This window comes from Pelodiscus sinensis, chromosome 5 (assembly GCF_052426305.1).
Source record: "Pelodiscus sinensis isolate ZL-2025 chromosome 5, ASM5242630v1, whole genome shotgun sequence".
NCBI lineage: Eukaryota > Metazoa > Chordata > Testudines > Trionychidae > Pelodiscus > Pelodiscus sinensis.
Window position 1 is genome coordinate 45291306 of NC_143056.1, and position 27051 is coordinate 45318356.

At 43.2% G+C, this 27051-nt stretch overlaps 1 protein-coding gene across 1 annotated transcript; it reads right to left on the reverse strand.

Moving 5' to 3' along the window:
* Positions 1–1408: 1408 nt before the first annotated feature.
* On the reverse strand, positions 1409–20022 carry GEMIN2 (gem nuclear organelle associated protein 2). The gene is made up of 10 exons (XM_006117710.5): positions 19656–20022; positions 18143–18227; positions 8755–8844; positions 7413–7472; positions 7097–7210; positions 5093–5137; positions 3632–3700; positions 3169–3279; positions 2354–2412; positions 1409–1924 (listed from the first exon to the last, which is right to left on the reverse strand). The coding sequence occupies exons 1-10, from the start codon at positions 19883–19885 to the stop codon at positions 1885–1887; spliced, it is 903 nt and encodes a 300-aa protein (XP_006117772.3). The 5' UTR covers positions 19886–20022; the 3' UTR covers positions 1409–1884.
* Positions 20023–27051: the final 7029 nt, after the last annotated feature.

Here is a 27051-nt window from a genome sequence, read left to right on the forward strand (position 1 = left end):
GGCCACATTGGGAGGGACCTCCCCTAGTCTGGCAAATCCCCTCATTCAGGACCAGTCAGGTCCCAAGGGTGACAGACCAGGGAGGTCCAACCTTTGCAATACTCAATATCGCACCATCTAAGTCCTTTTGTAGATCCACCCTTCGTTCATGAAAAGGAAAGTGCGTGTTTAACAGTAGTTAATAGCTGTACTACATCGGTATGTTCAGTCTGCTGTGGCATAGTAAGAACAGGAGAGAATAGAAATTGTTAAATTTAAATATCATGAACACATTAATACTATATATAATGTAATTTCCCATCTGAAATGTTTGAGTATTTAACACACTGAATAGCTTCAGTTTCTTGTATGTACCCAGACTTGACTAAGTGCCAATATTGAGTTTCTCTCTTGCTTTATAACTGCTAACAGAACACACAAACTAATTTAATCTTAAAGTGGTTGAATACATAGAAAGCCTACTTGATGAATGTATGAGACTATTCTAATAAATCCAGTAAAGTTACCAGGATTAAGATGACAGTATATGTCTAGAATAGATTATACTAGAGCCAATTCAAATCGGTGTACAAGCTTGTTCACTCCAAAATACTCATTATGCTCTTATGAGTAAATGTAATTTTACCGGTAAAATTAGTATAATTACAATTTTGCATCACTTAGAAATTACTGAACTAATATCCAGCATTTCCAGAACCTCTCCTCTACAGTGTATACTGAGCTAATTGAGTCCCTTCCTAGTAAGGAATATTGTTTTGTAGTACTGTTTTAAAGGGGTAGGCAAGATTCGGCCTTGGGACAGATCCAATCTGACAAGCTTTTATGTGGCCAGCCCACCCACCCCTCCAGCATGGAGCAGCACCATTCAAAGTGGCTGACTGCTCTCTGCAGTGCAAGGGGCAGGGACACTGTGCAAAGCCTCCCCACCTCCAGGGGCTGCTAGCAGGCAGAGAAGTGTGCTTGAGTGCTGCTGTCTGGGAGCTGTTTAGGTAAGCCTCTTCTCGCCAGAGCCTGCCTCTGGCACCCCACCCATTCCCAACTTGCTCCCTGATCTTGCATCCCAATCCTCTGCCCCAGGTCACAACCCTCTTTGGCCCCAATTCCCTCTCAGCCACACCCTCTCCTGCATCCCAGTCCCCTACTCTGAGCTCCCTTCTACATCTAACCTCTGTCCCAGGCCCCTCCATAGAAAGTGTGGCCCTTGACCACTTACCAAAATCCTGGAATGCCCCTCCCCAATCAAAAACTGTCGACCCATAGTTTAAATTCAGTACCTAAATTGAGATTTTAAAAAACCCAGTGTCCCTATGTATATCTAACATGATCAGTTCTGAAAAGTTGCAGGTTATAAATAGCAAAAGTAGAAGCCCAGAAGCATTTTTAGAAATACTCTAGCAAGACACACACATACAGTTTTCAATTTTTTATTATAAAGTTTTACAAAAACCCTTTAATATCAGATTCTTTAGAAGTGTTCATGAAAGCTTTCTAGCTGCCAAGCTTTCATTTGTACAAAGCTTGGGACCTTGTCTTACAAATCTTTATTCAGATGAGTAATTCAATTTCAACAAGTGGGCTTACTGCCCAGTAACAATTTTTCCACTATCAGCTACCCTTGGGTGCTTACAACATCTCAAGTTGCAGATTGGTTTCAAGACCACTAGTTTTTGTAGAGAAACAGACTTAAAGAAAGTGGTTAGGCACTTCACTGTTGACCCTTTTGAGGTCATTAATTATTTAATGAGACATCAGCCTTTTGCTCAACACCATTCAAGCTCACTACCAAGAAGGTACATTTTGAGCTGCATTGCACCTGGCTGTTTAACACGGGTAGTGGTGTTTATTTTATAGTGATGCAAAACATTTACTGTCTCCAACCCGGGATCAGGAAGGCTCGTCAGCCAGATCACGTTGATCAAAATACCTATCAGAGAAGCACAATTTGAATATACTGACAAAAGCTAGTCAGAGAGTTAAGACATTCTTTTTCCTCCCAATTAAGTAACTGACAATGTATTTGCTGTATATTTTACTGCTAGTCTTTATTCCCAGAACATTTCTGGCTTCCTGCAAGTAGTTTTAGATTTATTCAAAAGGTTTCACTGTTGATCATGCGCCTCACATGAGGTTTGTTTTTTTAACTTTACTCACATCTCGTTGAGGAAATTAGTATGTTTTACTATGATTTTTAAAAGGAAGTTATTTTAACTGAGCAAATGTATACCACAGAAGTCTTTCAAAAATATTGTCCTAGCCTAAATTCCTTAAAGCTGATCATATAGCTAAGATTTCTGTGCTTGATATTTACATAAATTACTCTACATTCTATTTAATAAAATGAAGCTTTCAATACCTGCTAACTAAACAGATTAGCAAATTCAGAGCAGACACTTTTTCCTCATTCTTGTTCTCCTGCAACAAAGGAATATGAAGTCTTAGATTATGTGTCTAGTATTACTTAACTGAAGAAAAGGGCTACCATTCTTATGCAATTTGTTGGGTTCCATAAAAATCCAGTAGTTCATTCTCAATATTTTGCTTTTTCATTCACTTGAATCTATAGATTCAGCCTCTGTGGTCCAGGACACTGGTTGAGCAACATCTGTGGTCCAGTAGGACCACAATGTTGCTCAACCAGAGCACCCCAGCCACAGAGGTTGCCAAGTGGCTGGAAGCTCAGCCCACAGGTTGCCCGGAGAGCCAGTGGCCTGGGAGCAGGAAGCCCAGGCAGAGCAGGACCAGGCAGGGAATCTTGCAAGTCCAGAATGGAGCTCTGCTGGCTGGGGGCAGGGAACCCTTCCCCCACACCGACTAAGCCAATGCCAAGTGGGAACAGGGAGCCCCACTGGCCAGGGGAAACGAGCTCAACAAGCTGGAGCAGGGTGTCAGCCAGAAGTGGAGCCCTGCCACCATCTAGGGGCAGCATGCTGGCTTGGCTGGTGGCCAGGAGGGGAGCCCCGGGAGAGCCCGATATCTGACCTTCCCTGGTCCAGCAAGTTCCCTCCATTGGGACTATTCAGGTGCCAGACCTGTACTATCTATACACTGTATTAAATCAAATAACTTGGATAGATGAAAAATGAAATGCTTAGTCTGCAATAATACTGTCAGGTCATCCCCACCGTATGCTGACATGTAAGAATTTCCCCATATTAAATTGTTACTTACCTCTAGTACTCTGACTTCAGAGCATCTTCTTGCCAATTGCCGAATTAGTGAGTGGGCTTCAGGCAACAAAGGCTTTTCAAGGCATGCCAACAAAGCATAAAGCCATCTACCCTATATGGATTTAAACAAATAGTACAGCTTGGCATTTTTCAAATCAATTTTTACCATAATTAACTGGTAACAAAGATCCTATCCATTGCTATCCATTGCCATTGTATTGAATGCTAGTGGAGACCAATATCTGGTCCAAGAACACATTTGTATAAATATTGTCAGGATAGAGAGGAGCTGGGGGGAAAAACGGGTATCAAAGTTTGTTTTAATACCAACTGTGTGCTCTGCAGGGTATACTTACAGGCAAGTGAGACAAGTTACTACTGTTATGAGTTTCCTGATATTTATCTGAAATATACAATTCTTCATTGGGCTTCTTTATTGATATATAGAATAAATTAAAAATTACCAATTCTGAAGTAAACTCTTTCTCTCCAAACCAGTTTATCAGATATTCCAGGACGCTAGTTACTGTTGCCTTTTAAAAGAAAAAAAACACACCTGAAAGGAAGAATGACTATATAAAAGTTATTGCACTCATTTTTAATGATGTTTTCTGATATTTCTTTATGGGCAACTTCACTTTCCATAGTGAAATGACACTTTTTTATTTTCACGGTCTCGTGCATCTAGACAGGCATTTATTTCAGTCTGAAACTTGATATACAAAGAGAAAGGAAATTTCAGGATAGCTGTTGCTGACATTGGAAAGGACTGAGAATATATAGAAAGAAGAGGAATGAAGCCCAAAGTGGACCACGATATATAATTCAAGCACTTCTATTCAGTCTCATAATTCAGGATAAAGGGTTCATACGATGAAATTGAAAGATACTATTTAAAACTGTTAAGAGGCTATAATCACATACACAACATATAGTTAACTTATGTAACACACTATTCCAGATATTATTTGGGATAGTGAACAGCAGTAAAAGTGATTCCCTCCCTCAAAATGCATATGTTCTATATGTTTTTATACCAGTCATCATCATATGCAGGGCTTCCATGACTTTTCAGAATTCCACAAGGCATTCTGACAAATGCTGTTCTCCAGGTGGCTTGTAACATCCAGGATAAAATTCTACTAACAGTGATGTGGAGGTGGCCCACCTTATTACACTGGAGCATCAAATGTGTTCTGACATGGGACTTTTCACCCACCAAGCCCTTGAGGCCACACAGGAATGGGCCAAATGGCAAACAATTGCTACAGACAATTATTTGGTTAAGTACTGAAGAAGCAGTAGTAGTGTAGTAAGCAATGTGAAGAAACACATTTGTCATGCGTTTGTTCTCTCATCCTCCCCTTAGGAAGAAAAAACAAGTGCAGTAGAGTATCTTGTTTTGGTAGGGGAGTATCTTGTTTTGGTAGGGTTTTTATTATTTAAGTCACAAACAAGAGAATATATCCTCAGTACCAGGAACAATAACAACAAATAATTCACACAAACAGAACTATTTCTATTCAATAGTGATAGAGATGCAGCCCTGTTAGTCTGGTGTAGCTGAAACAAAAGACAGAACTATGTAGCACTTTAAAGACTAACAAGATGGTTGATCAGAGGAACTGGGTCTGGCCCACGAAAGCTCATCACCTAATAAACCATCTTGTTAGTCTTTAAAGTGCTACATAGTTCTGTCTTTTGTTTCTATTCAAGGACTTAAGTAACAGTGAGAAGGGTAGAGGTTTGTTAGTTTTATCATGTAAGATTCTAGTGGCAGGTTGCACTAATGCCTCAAGTTTTATAGTATTAATACAAATGGCACTCAACGATGGGATAGCCATGGAATTAATAGGAAAAATTGAAAAAAATAAACGTTTATAGTGAGAAATATTCTATTCTCGTAAGTAGAAATATAGACTTACCTGATTCATTCTGCTAACAATACTTAAGAAAGGAGGAAAACCAATCTGAAAAAGAAAAATCATGGTGGAACTATATTATACGTTGTAAATTAAAACCGAGTTTGAACACGAGGACATAAATCCACTTTGAAAACCCATTACAATGAAAAATATGAAGTCTACTAAGTATTAATTTTGAAAATGTCAGTTACAATTAATAATGGGAAGAGTAATAAATACTCCTGGGGGAATTCTTCAAAAATTAAAAATTCTGCACACAATGTTATACAATTTTACATACCTATATTTTACTTGTTAAAGTAACACTATATAATCATGTCAACTTCCATTATTTTGGTAATGAATTTCAAAGTAACTATCAGTAACTATGTCTAAGAATACAGACAATACAATTCCCACAGGAGCAGATAATTAATAAAACCCTATGACAACCCAGTTCCTGTTTCTCTGAATCCTGTTTCAGAGCCCAGATGGAGAGCCAGATACCCACACCTCTCCTTCAAGAGCCCAACCATGGGGCACACTATCCCAGACACTTGAACTTCCTGCCCTCCAGAGCATACCCGCAGGGTGGCCCCCCCATCCCAGTCACCTACTTTATTTACTCTTGGGGAAATTGTGTGCCACTGCAAAATTTGCAGAGAAATTTGAACCCCTTGCCCTCCCAGAGTCCAGGTGTTCAGAGAGAGAAATAGCCTGATGCTGGTCCCCAGCTTGTGTGGAATTTCCTGCACACTGTCTCCTACCTTCAGGAGGTGCTGGGAACCTTCCAGCTCTTCCTCTCCCTTCCTCCCTCACTCCTTCCACCAGTGTCTTCTATTTGTGAGCTGGGCTCTGCCATGTCTGGCACCTCCTAATGGCAGCCAACAGCACTGTAGCCCATTTCCATGGGTGTGGGAGTGGTTGTGGGGGGAGAAATTCTCACACAATTCCCTCAAGAGTAAATAAAGCAAATGTAAGTAGCAAAAAATAGTTATTCATCTAAATGTTAGCAAATACTGGGAGAGCGCAGATTAAAAAAAAATAAAAAAATAAAGTCTGTCCTTTATGACTGCAATTTTTATAAAAAATATTTTTTGGATCATAGACTCTTGGGTCCTGAATTTTTATACATGTTTTCTGGCTCTCTGATATTTACCAAAGACCTTTTGGGCAAGTCCAAGAGCAACAACAAACATGCCTGAGCCCACCTCTTCTCCCAATTCTCTGTTCACACATGCTCATCCTAATTCCTTCCTCTTTGTACACACCTAGGCCTGATGTCTCTGTGGTTTCAGTTTTGCTGCTACCCCTACTAGTAAGCACAAACAAAAGTCTTAGGCTACATCTACACTATGATTTTTGCTGCAAGAGTCTATGCAAATGAAGCACAGATTAGCATTTTCTCAAGTTTCATTTGCACACTCTTTCACTCCATTTTTGCACTAGGGGTTTTTGTACAAGATCCTTGTGCCTCAAAAGAGGAGATATACCGATCTTGCACAAAAAGGAAACATCCACACTGACTATTTTTGCGCAGAAACAGACATAAGAGTATGCAAATGAAGTGCGAGAAAAGGCTAATCTGCACTTCATTTGCATGGGCTCCTGGCAAAAGTAATAGTGTAGACACTGCCCCAGGGAATAGCATATGAGAGTTTCCAGTAGAGTGACCTGCACAGTAGACAAACTGCAACTGGCCATCAACAAAAAATGGAGACTGCAGAAAATGCTGTTAAACTCACAGAACAAAACATTGTCTCTAACATGTTTAAATTAATAATAATCCTAAGAGTTACTTATAGTAGTAGACATATATTCACCTAAAAATTATGTAAGATCAGATTCTTGGCTTCACCAAGTTTCCACTCATCTTAGCAGGGAGGTAGGCAGCAAACTCATCACAGAGCCAGTTTTAGACTCAGATTGGATCTGCACTGACCTCAGCACTGCTTAAGCTGCTAATGAGATATAACAGTCAAGAACTAAGAAGGAGCATGAGTATTCTTAATGAAAGATACCTACCTTTATGTAATCAATTCCTAAGTTTTCATTACCAGACACTGCAATAGCTGCTTCTGAATATAACCTTTCACCCAGACAAAATAATTTCCAGCCTTCTTCATCATCAGATTTTGGCTAAAAAAGTTTAAATAAAATGGGCTACTATTAATACAATTCAGTATTTTCATTACACAAGTTACATATTTTCAAACAATTTATAACTCTGGTAATCCTGAGTTGAAGTTTAACAATCACTAATGCACCACCATTACCAGCAATAATACAATTTAACAGTAAATGAAATAATTTAACAAAATCCATTAGGAAATTCACTCACTATTGTAACATTGCTGTCCAAATGCTGTGCCTTCCAATGATTTCTGTGTTTGTTCAAACTCTGTAGGATGAAAATAATTAAACCTAATTTCAATTTATAATATAATCATTTTATTCTAGCTAAAGTAGCTTTTCATCTCCAAATTACTTACATTGGGTCTTTGTAACCATAACAAAATCAATACAAGTATAATGATCTTATTTTAAAAAAAAGAAGAATGTATGTTACTATAAAAATATGGTAAATAACTAATCAAATTAGTCACGTATTTCTTTTACTTTAACAACGGACTTCAAGTTGTAAACTAGAATTTACTACTTTATAACCTGTAAAAGGCAGATGAAATAATGAAGAAAGTATGTTGTTGGATAGTCTACTCCTTACAATTTTACTTTAAATACGCCTTCATTTACATAGCTTTGATAGTCTCTAGACCCTTAAATTTAGGGCTATTAATCCTTTAAGATTTTTTTTATAAAATAGCTGACATATTTTATATAGGCATAATGCTAGCACAGAGGGCTAGCCTTCTGATTCTTCTGCACTATTACTCTTACACATTTTTCATGCATACTAACACTAATGCTTTTCCTTCTCACCATGCTAGATCTGTTAGAGGTAAGAGAGACCAGCATTTAACATGCTACAACAGGAATGTTAAGCTTTGTGATAAAAATCTAGTTTACTTTTTTTACTTTTTGCATTTTACCCACTGTGGACTATAGGAAAAAAAGGCTATTCAATTTCCTTTTTAGTTCTTATAAAATAGGACAACTTGAAAGCATAGTATGAAAGATTTAAGATACTGTGCTACCATAAGATCTGTGCAGATGGACCGTTCTATCCAGATGGGATTCTACTAAAGTACTCTATAGGTGCAAGGACCTGTCCATAAGCCTAGTTGTTGGACTGGGATCCAAATGTTTTTATTTTGTTTACTAATTAAATATTCCTAATACTACATGTTGTGAATTTTTGTTAGTTACACCCCCCCCCCAAAAATCCCAAAGCTTTGTCCTCAGCTACCTGACAGAGATCCTTTATACACAGATACCATTTACAAAGACTTTGTTTTAAAAGAGCTAAAATGTATGATTGCCTTTTTCTCTAAAAACCTCTTTGGTGCTGGAATATAATGATTAATTAGGTTTTCCAAAAAAAACAAACAAAAAGTACGTTTTCCAAAGACAAAGCCAGTCATCTACTTTATTTAATATGTTCTACCAGAAAACGTTAAGTCTTACATCTTACAATTAAATTTCACCTCCTCCACAAAAAACAGCACCACACAAGATGCCATCACATTCATAATGCACAAGTTCAGGAACACTCTATTCTTTACCTGACGAACGGCTGAAAAATGGGACACTTGTTGCTGCTGCCATTTTAAAGTTGGAGAATATCCCTCAGGGGCTGGATGGCATCCTGTGAGCTAAGAAAACACAAGCAGGAACTTTTTATAACAAATAGTCAAACAGAACCCTAAACTAATCAAGTCTAAAACTAAGAATTTCCACTTAAAGAACACATGAAAGTAGGAAGACAAGAAAAAAGAAAATTCTACACTAAGAAAACAAAACAGCCCAATTTGCACATTTTACAAAAGAAATGCCGTATTTTGAACAGCAATATGCTGAAGATATCCAAATGACAGATGAACCCCACTTTCTTACTGTTAATGGGAAAGTGCTGTTTTCTCATAATGATAGGGGAAATCCTCTAAAATAAAGCAAGTGGTCATTATTTTTCTCTCTGCAGCTGTAAATCGCTTATTTCGCACAAATGTAAATTTTACAAAAATTTTAAACATGTATATCGTATTGTAATATTCTTCATATCACAAGTGAGTGGATAGCCTGACTTGTACAGAATAAAAGACTGATCTACAAAAATATGTTGTTTTAGGGTCCTAAATTGATCTACTACAGGCAGTCCCCGACTTACATGGATCCGACTTATGTCGGATCCGCAGTTACGAACGGGGCTGCCCTGGAGTACACGGACTGCGGGACCTCACGGTCCTGCCGCCCGTGTACTCTGGGGCTTTCTCTGCGTCTCCCTGGTCTGCAGACCAGGAAGACACAGAGCAAAGCCCCCCTTTCCCCCCCGCGGCTTTGCGAAGCCGCGGGGAAGCCGGCAGCGGGGCAGTCCAGGCGCGCCTGGGCTGCCTCGCTGCCCGAGCCCCCCCTCCCCGCGGCTTTGCAAAGCTGCGAGGGGGGCTCGGGCAGCGAGGCAGCCCAGGCGCGCCTGGACTGCTCCGCTGCCGGCTTCCCCGCGGCTTTGCAAAGCCGCGAGGGGGGCTCGGGCAGCGAGGCAGCCCAGGCGCGCCTGGACTGCTCCGCTGCTGGCTTCGCCGCGGCTTTGCAAAGCTGCGAGGGGGGCTCGGGCAGCGGGGCACCCCAGATGCGCCTTGGCTGCTTCGCTGCTGGCTTCCCCGCGGCTTTGCAAAGCTGCGGGGGGGCTCGGGCAGCGAGGCACCCCAGACGCGCCTGGGCTGCTCCGCTGCCGGCTTCCCCGAGGCTTTGCAAAGCCGCGGGGGAAGCCGGCAGCGGGACAGCCCAGACGCCCCGCGGCTGTCCCGCTGCCGGTGTCCTCAAAGGCTTTGCTCCCCGTCTCCCTGGTCTGCTGGTCTCCAGCAGACCAGGGAGACTGGGAGCAAAGCCGCGGAGGACCCAGGAGGCGGGACCGCGGTGCGTCTCGGTCCGCCGCCCGTGTCTTCCTGGTCTGCTGGGGTGGGGGTGGGGGTGGGGGGGCGCAGCTAGTACCCCCCCCCCCCCAGCAGACTAGGCTTTTCTCCGGACGCCTGTGGCAGAGCAGCTGGGGTGCTGCCGGTTGGTCCCGCAGCGCCGCTCTGGGCGCTACTGGTCCAACCCAGCAGCACCCCAGCTGCTCTGGTCCTGATTCAGCCGCTGCTGGTCAGTTTCAGCAGCGGCTGAATCAGGACGCCTGGGGCAGAGCAGATTGGGTGCTGCTGGGTTGGTCCAGTAGTGCCGAGGAGCGGCGCTACTGGAGCAACCCAGCAGCACCCCAGCTGCTCTGCCCCAGGCGTCCTGATTTAGCCGCTGCTGAAACTGACCAGCGCTGACTACAGGAAGCCCGAGGCAGAGTTGCTCTGCCCCGGGCTTCCTGGAATCAGCTGCTGATCAGTTTCAGCAGCAGCTGACTTGGGGACGCTTGGGGTTCTTAAGTTGATTCTGTATGTAAGTCAGAACTGGTGGTCAGTTTCAGCAGCGGCTGAATCTGGACGCCAGTTCCGACTTACATACAGATTCAACTTAAGAACAAACCTACAGTCCCTATCTTGTACGTAACCCGGGGACTGCCTGTAATTAAGGAAGAGCATCAGCCAACCATATGACGCATCAGTGCAGATCAGAAGAATTACCATTGCAGATCTCCCTGTACATGAATTTGTAATAATAATCTAGGAGGCTGAGGTCAAAGTTTTATATACTTGCAGTTAATTGCCTTTTAGAGGAAGTGATAATGAAAAGCCTCTGTAAAGACTTCTTGCAGGTGGGATCCTGAAAATTTATCAAGAATATAGGATGTCTTTCTAGATTAAAAGTAAACCCCAAAATTTTCACTAATCCACTACTTCTACAGTTCAGTACTGAGCCAACTCCCTATTTTATTACATTAAACAAGCTCTGAATGATTCACTGGAAAAGGCATAGAAGCAGGAAATTCAGCTAGATACGAGTTCAAATTTTTTTTATCTGAATTGTAATCTATATTAAAAGACTGAATTAAAATAGTTGCAAGAACCACATTTTTCCCCGACCATGTTCCAGTTTGATTTTATAAACACTTAACTTTGTAGTGCAGACCAAGCCTAAGTCTACACAGAGCATCTTATATTGCTAGTCTCCCGCTGATGTAAGCATCCTGTTACGCTGAGATACTATCACATCCCCAAGTGGCACAGAGCCACAGTCCATGTATTTAGGTTTGACACAGTGAAAGTGTGGACACTACATTACTTATAGGAATCCTAACTGTCCTTCGGTAGCTGTCCTATAACCCCACAAACTGACCACTCTATTCTGGATTTCCTGAGACTGTGGGGAGAAGGGTACGTGCGCAAACAGCTTCAAACCAGCTGTTGAAACATTAATATCTACCAGAACATTGCTCAAGGAATGCAAAAGAAGGGATCAATAGCAGGGGCATGTGAAAGCTATAGCAGGCATACCAGGAGGACCAACAACCGACCTGGTGCCAAGCTGCAGATCTGCCCCTTTTTCAAAGAGATGCAGGCCATACCTGGCAGAAACATTCTTCCCCACCGTGGATACCTCTGAGGAGCCAGAGTAGCTGTTCATACCAGGGGACTGAGAGAAGGAGGAAGGGTTGATAGTGGAGGATGAGGAAGAAGAAGAGTAAGGGACTGGAAATCAGGGGATCCAGTTGTGCAGCAGGCCAGGATCTGTTTCTGACTCCACTGCAGTCCAGCCAGTTAAGTACAAGTGAGCCTGATGCAGGAGTAAGCATGTAGATAAATTTTCAAGTACAGGAATGGCACTCCTAAAGTAGCAGGACATATCTTCTGACTATTTATTTATTTACAACAGAAGAGTTAGTGGTACAACCAAAAGATGTGGAGTTGCTATCTATTTTTCACACCCTTCTATAGCAAGGGTCAGGGGAAGAATATGATCATGTGGAGTAGTTTATATATGTACACAGGGATATCCCTTGAATCTTCCTGAGAGATCTGTATGAAAATCTCAGTAGTACTGTGCAATCCCCTGCCAAAAGTTTCTAGTGGCAGTGCCTTATTCTTCCACCATAGGGAACCATACATTAACACTTAGTAATAACTTCCACAGATACCATTGCAGTACACAGGCCCAGGTAGCTTCAGGACATCATCAGCAGCTGTCCTCTCTCTGCCTTTGTTACCCTCAAGAGTGAGATATCAGCTACAATCACCACTGCCTATGGAAACCTGCAGGAGTGTGTACCCTATGCTTACAACACTCACAACAATAGCGCAGAGCTGTGCAGAGTCCAGGTTCTGTCCAAGATGGCAAAAAGCGAGGACAGCCATGGAGGTTTGTGAGATTTTGAAAAAGAAGCGAAAAAGCAAAGGATATGTATAATATTATGGGATGGCGACAGTAGTGAACTGTGAAGTTGATCCCATGCTCCCCATTACTCTTGCATGATTTGTTTCAGGTCCATAATGCATTGCCAAAATTTCCTTAAAAAAAAAAAAAAGTGGTGAATTGCACAGTGGGATAACTATGCATGGTGCACAGCACTGTGCACTGATACAAGCACTTCTATTTAGTGGGTACACCACTGAACCAGGAAGCCAAGTATGCAGGCACACAAGTGACAGCTGTATGCCAAAGTACCTTGGGTCAACATAAGTTTATAGTGTAGACATGCTCTTAAACAAAATATTTATCTTCCTGTTGTGTGATCAAAAGGAAAATCCATCAAAGAAATAGACTAAGAGGACACTTTCTTCTATGCCACCTCTTAAGTATTTGATTAATATCTCAGAGGTGTTATGAAGATGAAAATTAATGATTATGAGGCTCAAATAATAAGATGAGTAAAGCTATGCAAGAATCTACACAGATTTTAGTTATATTCGATTTTAAAATAACTATTATTGAAAAATAAATTATTTAAAAAAATAGAGAGGCGAGGTAAAAATATTTTAAAATAAATACATTAAAAAAAAAGATGCCTCCTCTAGAAAGTAAAACAAAAGACAATCATTTTAAAGGCCTGATCTATCTCCCATCAAAGTTAACTGAAAGACTGGTAATTTCATTGAGAGATAATCAGTTTCAAACCTTATCATAAGAGAAAACAATATCTTTCTATATGTATTTGAAAACAACTCCATTAAGAAAGAAAAAAGCAGGGTGGAAGGAGCTAAAGAAGGAAGAGTCCCACGTTGTTCAGCTTAGAATCACAATGTAAAATTGAGCACATGAAAATTTCAGGTGAATCCAGAGAAACATTTTTCAATAGCAAAACATCAGAACAGTTTCCCAAAGAGAAATTCTTGAAGGTCAATTTTTTGAGCTATTCTGAAGGGGACAGGGTGAATAATCCTGTAGGGACATATACAGAAGGGAATAATCCTATTTGGTTGACCTAAATGGATGAAGTATGGAAGGGTTAAGCAATAATTTTTGATTGGGGGGGTGGGAGAGGGAAGGGACAACTCCAAGAATTTGGTAAGTGGTCAAGGGCTACATTCCTCTGTGTTAATAGAGGAAGTGCAGAGTCTGGGATGGAGTTTGGGTGAATGAGGGGATTATGACCTGGGACAGGGAATTGGGGTGCAGGAGGAGATGCAGGATCTGGGAGAGGGTATAGGTGCACGAGAGGATTCTGGGAGAGGTGTGTAGGAGGAGATTCACAATCTGGGAAAGGGGTTGTGACCCAGGGCAGGAGTACAGGAGGGGAAGCAGAGTTGGGGTGCAGGAGGAAGGGGGATGCCAGCCACAGGCTCCCACATTCTCTCTAACTTTTTTCCATCCATGAGCAAAATAAGTTTTGTTATGAGCACCAAGGCAGTGGTTTTCAAACTACAGGTCGCAACCCAATACTGGGTCATGGAATGTCTGGCACTGGGTATCATTACTGCAGGCTGATCAGGTGACCAGAGGGAGTGCTAAGGCAGGCTACTTGCCTGTTGTGGCACCTTAGACTGCGCTATACCGTAGAACCATGGTCACCAACCTGTTGATCGCGATCGACTACTAGATCGCTAGGCGTTCCGGGTCCTCCAATTCTCCCCACCCCCAAGAAGCCCCGCTACCTACCTCCAGTGACAATGGAGGTGGTGGCGGCTTCCCACTGGGTGGACGGAAGTCCTGAGCTGCGCGTCACTTCCGGGAGTTCCGGAAATGCACTGGTTGCTTCCTCGCCCCAGGTCTGTGGCATGACGGAAGCTTACCGGGGGAGTCCCCAGAGGCATGCGCTGGGACTTCCCTTCTCTGTGGGAGGGAGGGGAGTTGGCTCGGGAGGGGGCATGCGACAGGGGCTTCCCTGATCCGTGGAAGGCATGCGCCAGCCCCGCAGGAGGCATGCGACAGGGCTTCCCTCCTCTGCGGGGGGTAGGGGAAGGGAGGAAGAGGAGAAGGGAGTCCTGGGAGGAGGCGGGTGCAGGGCACCCTGTCCCCTGCCCTCTCCTCCCCCATCTCCTGTCCCCTTTCCCCCACTGGCACCCTGTCCCCTGCTGCAGAACCCTGTCCTCTGCCTTCCCGGCACCCTGTCCCTTCTCTTCTGCCCCCAGCCGCAGAACCCTGTCTCCACTGGCACCCTGTCCTCTGCCTCAGCACCCACTAGCACCTTTCCCCAGTACCATGTCCCCTGCTCCCACCAGCACAGTTAGGGCCACATTAGTGAGGCTTGGGGTGTTTTGGAGGAGTTATTTTTTTGCATCTCACTTATGTGGCACCAACTGACTTCTCTGTGGGTCAGTGACCTCTTACTCAAAACAGGTTCCCCAGCCTTCTCATAAATAAAGACAATGCAGAAACTTTGCGTTTGAAATAGTATTTTATTTAAAAATGAAGCCTGGCCAACAAACCCCCTATTGGGGCCAAGCCCCCATCTGGCCACAGCATCATAACACTCCTGAACCCCTCTTTCCCCCAGACCCTAGATCTGAGCCTATCATACACTGGAACCCCTTGCCCTGAGCCCCTCACATACACTAACCCAAATTTCTGTACCCTCACATCCACAAGCCTGTGGCTTGCTTAGTACCACAACCCTCCATCTGACCCCAACACTGCCCAGCCTGGAGCCTCCTCCCCGAGCCAGCGTGCCCTTTTCCACCTCTTCCTGCATCCAGATTTCCTCTCAGAGCTTGCACCTCTCATCCCTTCCCACACCCCAATCCCTCATTCCCACCCCAGAACCTACACATCCTGTCTCAACCCAGCAAGGGCACACCTAGACTGCAGCAGTTTTTCCAGGATTCCAGAGATATCCCAGAAAAATTCTTCTGCATCCAGGGATGTGTTTGTTCTTCCACTTTCTTAGTGGAAGAGCAAACATGCTCTTTCAGTAACCCCTGTATTCCTCTTTCCACGAGGAATAAGGGGGCTTCCAAAAGAAGGGGTTTTTCTTATATTTGGCCAAGTCTAGACAGGTTAAATGTTGGAAAAACCTCTTCCTACAGAAGAATTGAAAAAAAAAAAAAAGCAACAGTATAAGGGTTGGGGAAAGCAAGTGATGGAGAGAAAGAGAACAGAGAGGGCGGGGCTTCAAGGAAGGGGTGGGACTTCAAGGAAGGGGTGGGGTCTTGAGGGAAGGATGGGGCGGTAGATCTTGGCTTGTTCTGTCATTTAAAAAGTGATCTTGGGTGTAAAAAGATTGGAGACCACTGCCCTAGAAGCAGCCAGCAACTTTTGCAAACATCTGCAAGAAAATAAGGTGACAGGTAAACAGCCAGCATGAATTTGTAAAGAACAAATCATGCAAAAACAATCTGATAGCTTTCTTTGATAGTATAACAAGTCTTGTGGATAAGGGAGAAGCGGTGGATGTGGTATACCTAGACTTTAGTAAGGCATTTGATACGGTCTTGTATGATCTTATAAAAAAACTAAGCAAATACAGCTTAGATGTGGCTATTATAAGGTGGGTGCACAACTGGCTGGATAATAACTACTCTCTGAGAATAGTTAACAGCTCACAATCATGCTGGAACGGCATAACAAGTGGGGTTCCGCAGGAGTCTGTTTTAAGGCTGGTTCTGTTCAATATCTTCGTTAGCTATTTAGATATTGGCATAGAGAGTATGCTTATTAAGTTTGCAGATATTACCAAGCTGGGAAGGGTAGCAACTGATTTGGAGGACAGGGTCATCATTCAAAATGATCAGGACATACTGGAGAAATGGTCCGAGGTAAACAGGATGAAGTTTAATAAGCACAAATGCAAAGTACTCCACGTAGGAAGGAACAATCAGTTTCACACATACAGAATGGGCAGAGCTCGCTGAGCTGTGACGAGCTCGGCTCGCCAGCCACACTGTCTGGCATTCTGCGCATGCGCAGATCGCCCGAACCTGGCTCTTCTGCCATGGGCGAGTAGATTACATAGGGTGTCAAGCCCTGAGAATGGGAAGCTACTGTCTAGGAAGGAGTACTGCAGAAAGGAATTCAGGGGTCTTAGTGAACCACAAGCTAAATACAAGTCAACAGCTTGACGTTGTTCTAAAAAAAACAAAACATGATTCTGAGATGCATTAACAGGAATATTGTGAACAAGATACGAGAAGTTATTCTTGCACTCTACTCGGAGCTGATCAGGTCTCAATTGGAGTATTTTGTCCAGTTCTGGGCACATTTCAAGAAAGATGTGCAAAAACTGGAGAAGGTCCAGAGAAGAGCAACAAGAATGATTAAAGGTCTAGAGAACATGAGCTATGAAGTAGACTGAAAGAACTGGGCTTGTTTAGTTTAGAAAAGAAAAGACAGAGGGGGACATGATAGCAGTTTTCAAGTACCTAAAAGGGTGGTAAAAGGAGGGAGAAAAATTGTTCTCCTTGGCCTGAGGATAGGACAAGAAACAATGGGCTTAAACTGCAACAAGGGAGGTTTAGGTTGGAAATTAGGAAACACTTCCTAACCATCAGGGTGATTAAACAGTGGAATAAATTGCCTAGGGAAGTTGTAAAATCTCCATCTCTGGAGATATTTAAGATCAGGTTAGATAAACATCTATCAGGGATGGTCTAGATGGTGGTTGGTCCTGCCATAAGGGCAGAGGTCTTGACTCAATGACCTCAAGGCCCCTTCCAGTTCTAGTGTTCTATGATGCTATGGTTCTAACAGGCCTGGCTCTGGGGGAGGGGAGAGCACATAGGGCTCCGCACACTAGTTCTGCACTCCCATTGGTGGGGAACCTTTTGCTGGCTGCTTCTGAGCTGCAGCATGGTCTGAAGTGGCAGGAAAGGCAGGAAGCCTGCCTGAGCACCCCCACTGCACCACTGATAGGAAACTGCTCAAATTAAGCCCCTCCTGCCACAGTCCTGACACCCCCAAAGCTGGAGCCCCCTCCTACACTTTAAAGCTCTCATCCTCAGCCCCTCTGGAGCCCATACTCTAGTCAAATTATGTTGGGTTGTGGGTATCAACGATTTTCCTCAACCTCCAAGGCACATCCAGATGTGTGCCACTAGTAGAAAAACATGCTGCCAACTGTGAGGACTCTGCTAACCAGCTGGGTGGCATGTGAATCTCTCCTGGATGGACACCTGAGAACTTAGCTTACAGGGAACAATGGCAGGCTCTGGCTGGGATCCACTTATCTGGATCTGCAAGACTAGATTCCATTTACTTCTACAGATTGCTTAAATTCAGTTACTCTATGACATGGTTCCCAAACTGGGGGGCGTCTCCCCCTGGGGGGGGGGGGGGTGAAGAAATTCAAGGGGTGGCATGAGGGCCCCCTCAAGTTTTGCTGCTATTTTTGTTTCTCATCCCCTATCAGTTCCTTCCCCCGCCCCCCCAACAAGTTTTGCTGCTATTTTTGGAGGGGGAGTGAGGGTTCCTCAAAAATCAAAAAGGGGGCATGATGCTAAAAAGTTTGGGAACCACTGCTCTAGGACATATCTAATGCATACACCAAGTATCCAAAAATGTTAAGAGACAAACATTTTAATATGAAATCAAAAGCTTTTTTCGTTTAACTATCTGTTTTTCTAAAAAAAGCTTTAGAATATATACACACACGATACTTACTGCAATGTTTACTGTCTGCTTCTTTCTCAACTTTTTGGGGTCTATCTGTGCCACAACAACATCTGGACATTGTGCTGCTTCAATCCTTCAAACAGAAATAAAAGGTTATATTTGAAATCCCTGAGCTGTATCCTGTAAAACCAGAAACAGTCACAGGTTGAGTTTTCATGAAGAGATACTGACCAAATTCAAAACACATGCACAATTCTTAAGTTATCAATGAGAATCTATCAAAGAAAGAAATGTTAAAAGCAAAAATATTTATTTGGAAGGGTTTTAAAACGTTTTATGAGTTTACAATGTAGACTACGAATGGTTGATAAGTGCCCCCATTTTACAGATACACAGGAGCGGCCTGAGGCAGGCTGCGGCAGCTGTTGCCCCAGGCGGAATGTGTGATTGGCGCCCCTGCCTACAGGGCTGTCAATGGACTGACGTCATCATCTGCCACCCCACTGAAGGCGGCGCCCTAGGCAATGGCTGAGTCCGCCTATAGTCACGGGCCACCCCTGCAGATACAAAACTGCTTAAAGTGAGCCCATGTGTGAGACAGCCATAAAAAAAATCCAGGGCTTCTGATTTCCAGTTGTGTGCTTTAGTTACAAGACCACTTTCCATCATAATTATAAGTAAAGATCACTATAATTTGCAGTTGGTAAAATAACATTCTGTGCAAAGCAATTTGTACCAACTACACCACTAGTCGATGAGGACCGCTATGCAGAACCACAGCAGGGGTAGCTCCAGAAGATGGTTCGAGCAAGGAGTGAGCAGTCCCGGCTCTTGCCATCTCTGGGAGCCACCCACGCTGCAGCTCTGCATTTTAAATATAGTAAGAGATGCAGGGCTGGGCTCTTTCTACATTTCAAATTTAGAGGTGCAGCGTCCCAGACCAACGCAAGCAAGAACTGCACCATCCCGGCTCATGCTGAGTTCAGCAGGGCAAATTGTATCGACTACAAGATTAGTTAGATAACCACAGTTTAACATCCTTAGACGTTAGAGACAAGGCAGCTAAAGGGTTTGGTAAATGGGTTAGGCATAGACGCAGAACCTGGCTCTCTCAATTCCCTGAACAGCACTTATTTCTTAAGGATATCAAGGCCACACTGCACTGTAAACCTGAGCTCAATTAGGACTCACAGGACCCCGGTGCTAGGACCGGCAGGTCTGAGCCGGAGCCCTAGTGCCATTCAGGACCAACCCCTATGATTGTGCACAAGAGTTACAGCTCAAGCCTAGGTCTGCAAAGGTCTGATCAGGGGCCGTACCCAGGTCCAGGGCGGACCCACAGGCGGGATCTGGAAACAGAGGAGACCCAGGCTGACAGAGCAAGGCAGGGGGCGGGGCGGCCCACAAGCGGGGTCTGGGGTCAGCCCCGCAGCTCGCTCAGCGCCCGAGAGCTGCCCGGCCGCGGCTCAGCTCCCCGCGCCCCGGCCAACGCCGCCCCCCGGCGGGCTCACAGGCCGCGCTGCCCTGGAGGGGAGCCCCAGCGGACCCTTCCCCCACTTACTGGACCCGCTTTAAATACTCCTGGGGCGTCCGCGGGGGCAGCGAGGGGTCGAAATCCTCCGTGAGGTCACAGTCCCCCACCGGCAGGAGCCGGGGCATCAGCTCCTCCGCCGCAGACTCCATCTCCGCGCGACGGCCCGTGCTGCCCAGGGGCCTCGCAGAGCGCAGGCGCGTGGAAGGACGCCGCTGACTTGCAAGCGCCGTTCGCGGCAGCGGGAGGAGACAACGCATGCGCACTGCATGTTTCCCCCCTGGCAGCTGGGCAGGCTGCCCATTCTGACGGCCGGGGTAGAGCAGCGCGCTGCCTTCCCTAGGGCTCCATGAAGTCTTGTCTGTATGCGTCTGGGCCCTTTCACCCCACGGTCCTGAGCTGAAGCGTCCCTTTGGAGCCTCCAGAGACCATCCGGTTGCATCATGTGGTCCTGGCCCCAGGCTGTAGCAGGCCCGCTGACTCCCGTGGCAACAATGATCGTGCCCAGGGTCATCTGCTGCCAGGAAGTGTATCATTTAGGATCATGACCAAAGCATGGCGTAAAAGGGCGTATTCCCTTTTAAACAGCATCGTGCCTTATTTTCCATATGCTCTTGGGACAAACGGAGGGCATTGTGATTTATTGCAAGTCACAGCTGCAGGACACAAGTCTCATCCCTTCACCCCCAGCGTGCAGAGACAGTGGCCATCTGCCCAGCTGCACCGTCCCGAGGAGCCCCTTCTAGCGCATGCTCATCCCCCCCCCTTTTCCCCAGAGGGTGCATCCTTTCCATAAACTACGTCTAGTTCAGTGCTCTGGTCGCAGGCCCCAGAGCCTCCGCCCACCGATGGTTTAACAGCCCCTGCAGAACAGGGACAGTCTGCCCTTGTGTACCCTGAGGTGGCAGCTGTGGGTGGGTCCAACAGGGCAGGGTGGGAGCAGTCACTGTTGGTCCATCTTCTCCGGCTGCAGGGATGCAGTGAAAGCCTAGAACTCCTCTGGGTAGAAGCGCTTATACGCACTGATCTTGCTCTTGATCTGCTTGGGTGTGTCCTGGTAGTAGTTCTTCTCATCACGGGCCATTGCCTTATAGTTCGTCCTGGTTCCGTATCATGTGCTGCACATAGTCAATCAGGTCTCTGGAAAAAAACCTTTTTCAAAAGAATCCGTATTCCTCATTTTTTCAGGAATACGGGTTATTTTGAAAAAGGGTTTTTTTTCCCCCGAAAGGATCCCGTCTAGGCTGCGCTTTCACTTTTGAAAAACCCTTTCTTGAAAAAGTGCTTGGATGCAAATATGCAAATGAAGTGCAGGATATTTAAATCCACGCTTCATTTGCACTTTCAATTTGCTTCATTTACATTCCTCTTTCGAAAAAGGAATGTAGTCTAGACACAGCCTGAGTTTGCTGTCACTATGGCCAATAAATGGCAAAATGAAATGTAACAGTTGGCCAACAGATTTATGTCTCATCATTGCCTTTAGGGGGACTGATGTGTCAAAGTGGAATGATGGATTGGGATTGGAGTAGAGAGTAAGAAGTTTCTACACCATCTTGGCCCCTATGAGAAAACCTCTTGAAGGGCTAACCTTTGGCTTAACATACAGAAACAACAAGCAATATTATATATACCAAACACACTTGTGCCCAGATAGTTCTGTGACGTTAATCTACAAATGACAGAGCAATTAAATCATCAAAACTCCACTAAATCTAGATAGCTCTTTAATAATAATTTTAAAAGATCAAGGCAGTGTTCTCTAACCTAAATATCAGCATTAGCAAGTATTTTTTTCAACACCAGTGCTTAAGATTCAATCTTTCTCCATTTAAGTCAATAGAGGTTAGTAATTCTTTTTTTATTTCCAACCTGTCTCATCTAGCCGTTCTCCTTTGCTTTCTGCAGAAGGAAAGATAAGTGTAATTAGGAGGCTGATAGGAACTGGACTCTTAGGGCATGTCTACACAGCAGGGCTAAAGTTGAATTAAGCTACGCAACTTCAACTGTGTCAATTGCGTAGCTTAAGTCAAAATAGCTTAATTCGGCTTTTGGCACTGTCTACACAGCAGGAAGTCAAAGGAAGAACACTCTTCCTTCAACTTCCCTTATTTCTTGTGAAATGAGGGTTACCATGAGTCGGAGTAAGAAGTCCTCTAGCTTGACATTATTTCAAAATAAAGGCTTGTAGTGTAGATGCACACTATGTTATTTCAGAATAACACCAGTTATTCCGAAATAATGCTGCTGTGTTAGACATACCCTTTTAGACAGGGATCCATTGCCAGTGTTTTGGGCCATGTCTCAGAGAAATAAACTAACTTTACTACATCTTAAGACCAGTTGTTTTAGTTGAGGCAGCTGTTTTATTTTCTCCATCAAGTGAGAATACATTTCAGACAAAAGATGACACACGCACAGGATATCCTAAATGAAGACTAAGTGGTATTTAGAAAACAACAACATACGTTATAGAGAACTTACATAAAACTTTCCCAGTTCTCTGTGTCAAATGAGAATAATGCTACTTCCCTTCTCTGTAAGGGTCTTTGAGATCTATGGCTAAAAAGCTCTGCACTATTTAAATAAATAAAATAATAATAATAATAATTAATAACTCTAGGCAATGATACAAATAGCTTATGTACTTATTCCTGAAGAGTCAGTGCAAGGATTTTTAAATTTTACTGCACTTAGGTTGTTTCTTAGATACAATAAATGCCCTATCTGAAAGGCACTTTTGGTTGTTTTTTCTATATTTTAGCAGTTCTGAACAAGCAATGACTTTCAGCTTTCCTCTCCATTCATTTTTATTTGCTTTTAAGGTGTTTCTCGTAATTATTTATGTGTAACAGGCAGCTTTACTCTAAAACCAGGATGTAACTTCCTATTAGTGCACGTGACAAGTTTGAACATTGTCTGAAATAAAACCAGCTTAATCAAAACTACATTGGATTTCAGGAGAGTTTGACACAGTGGAAAAGATAAATCCTTAACTTTGTCAAAATGTAAATGGATTTTTTGAAAATATTCATATTTTAAGATCTATGACTTTACTTGGTGTGAAGACAAGAATTATAAAAACAAAGAGAACCAGGTACTTTGATGCAGCAAGCGTAAATGTATGCAACTTTTTAGTGATCTAGATTTTTTTTTCCCTAAACATTTCTAATACTGCTTTTTGAAGCAGAATAATATTATTTGAATTAACTACTTACTTTTAAACTTACTGTTACAGGAAACACTGGTGGATTTCCAAGGTCTATCAAGAGTATCAAGTAACAAGATTTAATAATGGAATTCATGAAATATCTGACAGAGCTCTATATGATTCAGTGGAGGAAGAAAAGAAAACAGCCAGAGCTGAATATTCTCTCTCTTTATCAATTGCCCTGGAGTTACAAAGGAGTAATTTCTTGAAGAAGAGGTGAGTTGCCACCCGTGGATGTGAACTGATGATTCAAAAAATTAACAAGTGAATCTGTAACATATTGCAATAAGGTAAGAAAAGCAAAGTGGAATTACTATGTATAGTAACACCAGGGGATAACAGATAAGAGATTTTCTGACTGTTGTTTTTGGACTCGTTTATCATTCCAATATGTATCTATGTGTTCATCCAAGTACTTTTGCTTCTCTCTAAGGTCCCCATCACTACAAAATCTGTGCATCTTCCTGAAGTGCTATTCAGGGTACAAGAAATGTGGGATTGAGGCCTTATAAAATATTTTTTTACAGTGACTGGTAACAAAAATATTTCATACTTCTTATCCTCAATGGGTTTTCACTATATTGTAGCCTCCTGATTTTCCTCCTTCATCTCTGACCATTTTTCAGTGATTGTTGTCAAGTGCTCCTCTCTGATGAGGTTTACAGGGCTACGCCGGGGCTCTGTCCTTGACCCTCATTTCTTTTCTCTTTACACTGTTTCTTTGGGCAATCACTATAACATCTGAGTACTCTCAGAAACCATAATATTAAGGGAATTTTTCATCTGGTTTAACAGCATCTGACAACCAACTATTTGGGGCTCCAACCATTTTTTTTTGCATGATGGGGTATCTACACAGTGCATACTCTCAACTCACACCTCAATATTTCTTCCAACTGATAGTGGAATTAGAGTGTGTGGAGGAACTCAGAATTTCTCCATTTAGGAAACATGGGACCCTGTTTTGGTCTGCAAGCTCTTTTAAGATATGAAGTCAGCCCAGTCATTCAGACCATAAGATGGATAGTATTGAAAATAGTAGTTGTACAGGATTTCACAGCTAAAATACAAATAATAGATATAATGATGTTATGGTCACTGATATTGTTTCACTGATTCTAGGTGGTTATTATCATGTGACACGTTTTCAGATTCTCTGAGAAAAAATGCAAGCAAGATGATAGTGTTTTGCTCCCCACAATGAATAAAATTACTCAGAAAAGACCACAGCTTTTTAAATCCTTTCTCTCAGACTTGTTGGATAAAACCATTCTGGTGTGGTAACATTGCTTTGTAAATTTAATCACCAGTTCTTGGAAGAAAATAAAAACGGATACAGTAGCTTGTAGCCTAAACAAAAACTCTGATACATTGAGGGCTAAATGCTATTGTTGCTTGCTAAAGTATGTTGGAAAAATTGCATTTGAAAAGGGCAGCCCATAGCCACGCAGGGTCCCTGAGCAAGTTGTGGAGGGACCAGCTCCATGCTTCTAGAAAGAGGTGGGCAAGGCCCTTAGTGCCTCCCAGACAATGGTCCCCTCCCTCAATGCTGTCTGGAGTGTGCTATGCAGTGCTCCCTCTTCCTCAGGCAGCCCTATGCCACCCAGAGCATGCTGCGTGTCACTCTGGCAGTGATTTAAATGTCTCTGGGGTTTGGGCATTGCCACTGCCACAGCATCAATGGCAGCAGCTGGGAGCTTCGGGTCCTTTTGAATCTCAGGGCCAGAGGACAGTTGCCCCCTTTTCTCTCCCCTCTCCCAATGGGCAGGCCTACATTTAAATGAATTCATTTAGGAACATAATCATAGAATCACAGAACTTGAAGAAACCTTGAAAAATCATCTAGTACAGTCATCTGCACTGATGGCAGAAGGACTAAGTATTATTTAAACCATCCCTGACAGATGTCTCTCTAATCTGCTCTTTAAAATCTCCAATGATGGAGATTCCCCAGTCTCCCTAGGCAATTTATTCCTGTGCTTAACCATGCTGTAAAGGACTTTTTCCTTATTTCTAACCTAGATCTCTCTTGCTGCAATTTATTTCCCTTTTTATTGTTGGGCACTATATTTACCCTTTTCCAGTTTTCTAGAATCTTTCCCATATTCCGTAACTTTTCAAAGATAATGGCTAATGGCTCAGATATCTCATCAATCAGTGCCTTGAATATTCTAGGCTGCATTTCATCAGGCCCTGGTGACTTGTAGACATGTATATTGTCTATGTAATTTTTAACTTGTCCTTTCCCTATTTTAGCTTCTGAACCTACCCCATTTTCACTGGCATTCACCATGTTAGGTGTCTGGTGACCACCAATCTTCTTAGTGAGAACCGAAACACAAAAGTCATTAAGCACCTCTGCCATTTTCACATTATCTGTTATTGATTTTCCCTCTTCACTGAGAAATGGGCCTACTCTATGCTTGGTCTCCCTCTTGCTTCTAATGTATTTGTAGAATGTTTTATTGTTACCCTTTATGTCTCTAGCTATAGTGAGCTCCTTTTGTGCCTTTGCCTTTCTAATAGAGGCAGCAAGTGGACGGGAAGTGACTAGTGGAGTATTGACTTGACCATCTGATAAGCCTAGGCTTATTAGGTAGTCAACTACTCAAATAGTCGCTTACATCCCTACTATATATATTTGCAATTTGACCTAGTTTCCACTTTTTGTAGAACTCTTTTTTGATTTTTAGATAATTGAATATCTCTTGGTTAAGCCAGGGTGATCTCTTGTCATACCTTTTATCTTTCCTATGCAGTGGAATAATTTGCTCTTCTGTCCTTAACATTGTCTCTTTAAAAACTGCCAACTGTCATCAATTATTTTTCCTCTTAGACTTGCTTCCGATGGGATCTTACTTACCAACTCCCTAAGTGTGCTAAAATCTGCCTTCTTGAAATCCATTGTCTTTATTTTGGTGTTGTTGCTCCTACTATTCTTTAGAATCATTAACTCTATTGTTCATGATCACTGTCATCCAAGCTACCTTCCACTTTCAAATTCTCAACCAATTCCTCCTTGTTTATCAAAATCAAACCAAGAACAGCTTCTCTGCTAATAGCTTTCTTAACCTTCTGAAAATAAAATATTATCTCCAATACATTCCAAGAACTTGTTGGAGAATCTGTGCTCTGCTGTGTTACTTTCCCAACAGATGTCTGGGTAGTTGAAGCCTACGGTCACCACCAAGTTTTGTGATTGGGATACTTTTTTTAAACTAACAAAATTGTCATCCACCTCTTCTTGATTAGGGGTTAGGTGGTCTATAATAGGCCCCTACCATGACATCACCCTGAGTTTTTACCCTTTTATTGTTACCCAGAGTCTTTTAACATGTTTGTTTCTTATTCCCATCTCAATCTCAGTCAAAGTGTATACATTTTTAATATATAAGGCAACACTTCCTTTCTTTTCTCCCAGCCTGGCCTTCTTGAACAAGCTGTATTCTTCTATAACAATATTCCAATTGTGTGTATTATCCCACCAAGACTCTGTAACACCAACTATATCATAGTTGTGTTTATTTACTGGCACTTTAAGTTCTTCCTGCTTATTCCCCATACTTCTTATGTTTGTATCTAAGATACTTATTTGATTTCTCCCCCAGTCCTGTGTTGTCTCTCTTTTATCCCTTTTATAACAGCCCATGTTCTCCCAAATTCTGACCCTTCTCCCCGGTCACAGAGACAACATTTTTCTGACTTACCTGTGCACTTTGGTCACTTACCCCCTTCAAACCTAGTTTAGAGCCCTTCTCACTAGGTTAGTCTGTATCCAAATATGCTCTTCTCCTTCCTTTATAGTTAGCTCCATCTCTGCTTAAAAGTCCTTACTTTCCTGAACAGTATCTTGCACATCAGGGACAGGTGGTGGTGGTCGGGGACTCCCTTCTAAGAGGGACTGAGCCATCCCTCTGCCGTCCGGACCTGGAATCTCGAGAGGTGTACTGCTTACTGGGAGCTCGCATTCAGGATGTCACTGAGAGGCTTACCAAGCTGATCAAACCTTCGGATCGCTACCCCTTCCTGCTTCTCCACGTGGGAACTAATGATATGGCCAAGAATAATCTTGAGCGTGTTACTGCGGATTATGTAGCGCTGGGAAGAAGGATCCAAGAATTTGGAGCGCAAGTGGTATTCTCCTCCATCCTCCCTGTTGAAGGGAAAGGACTGGGCAGGGATCGTCGAATTGAGGACGTAAATGCGTGGTTGCGC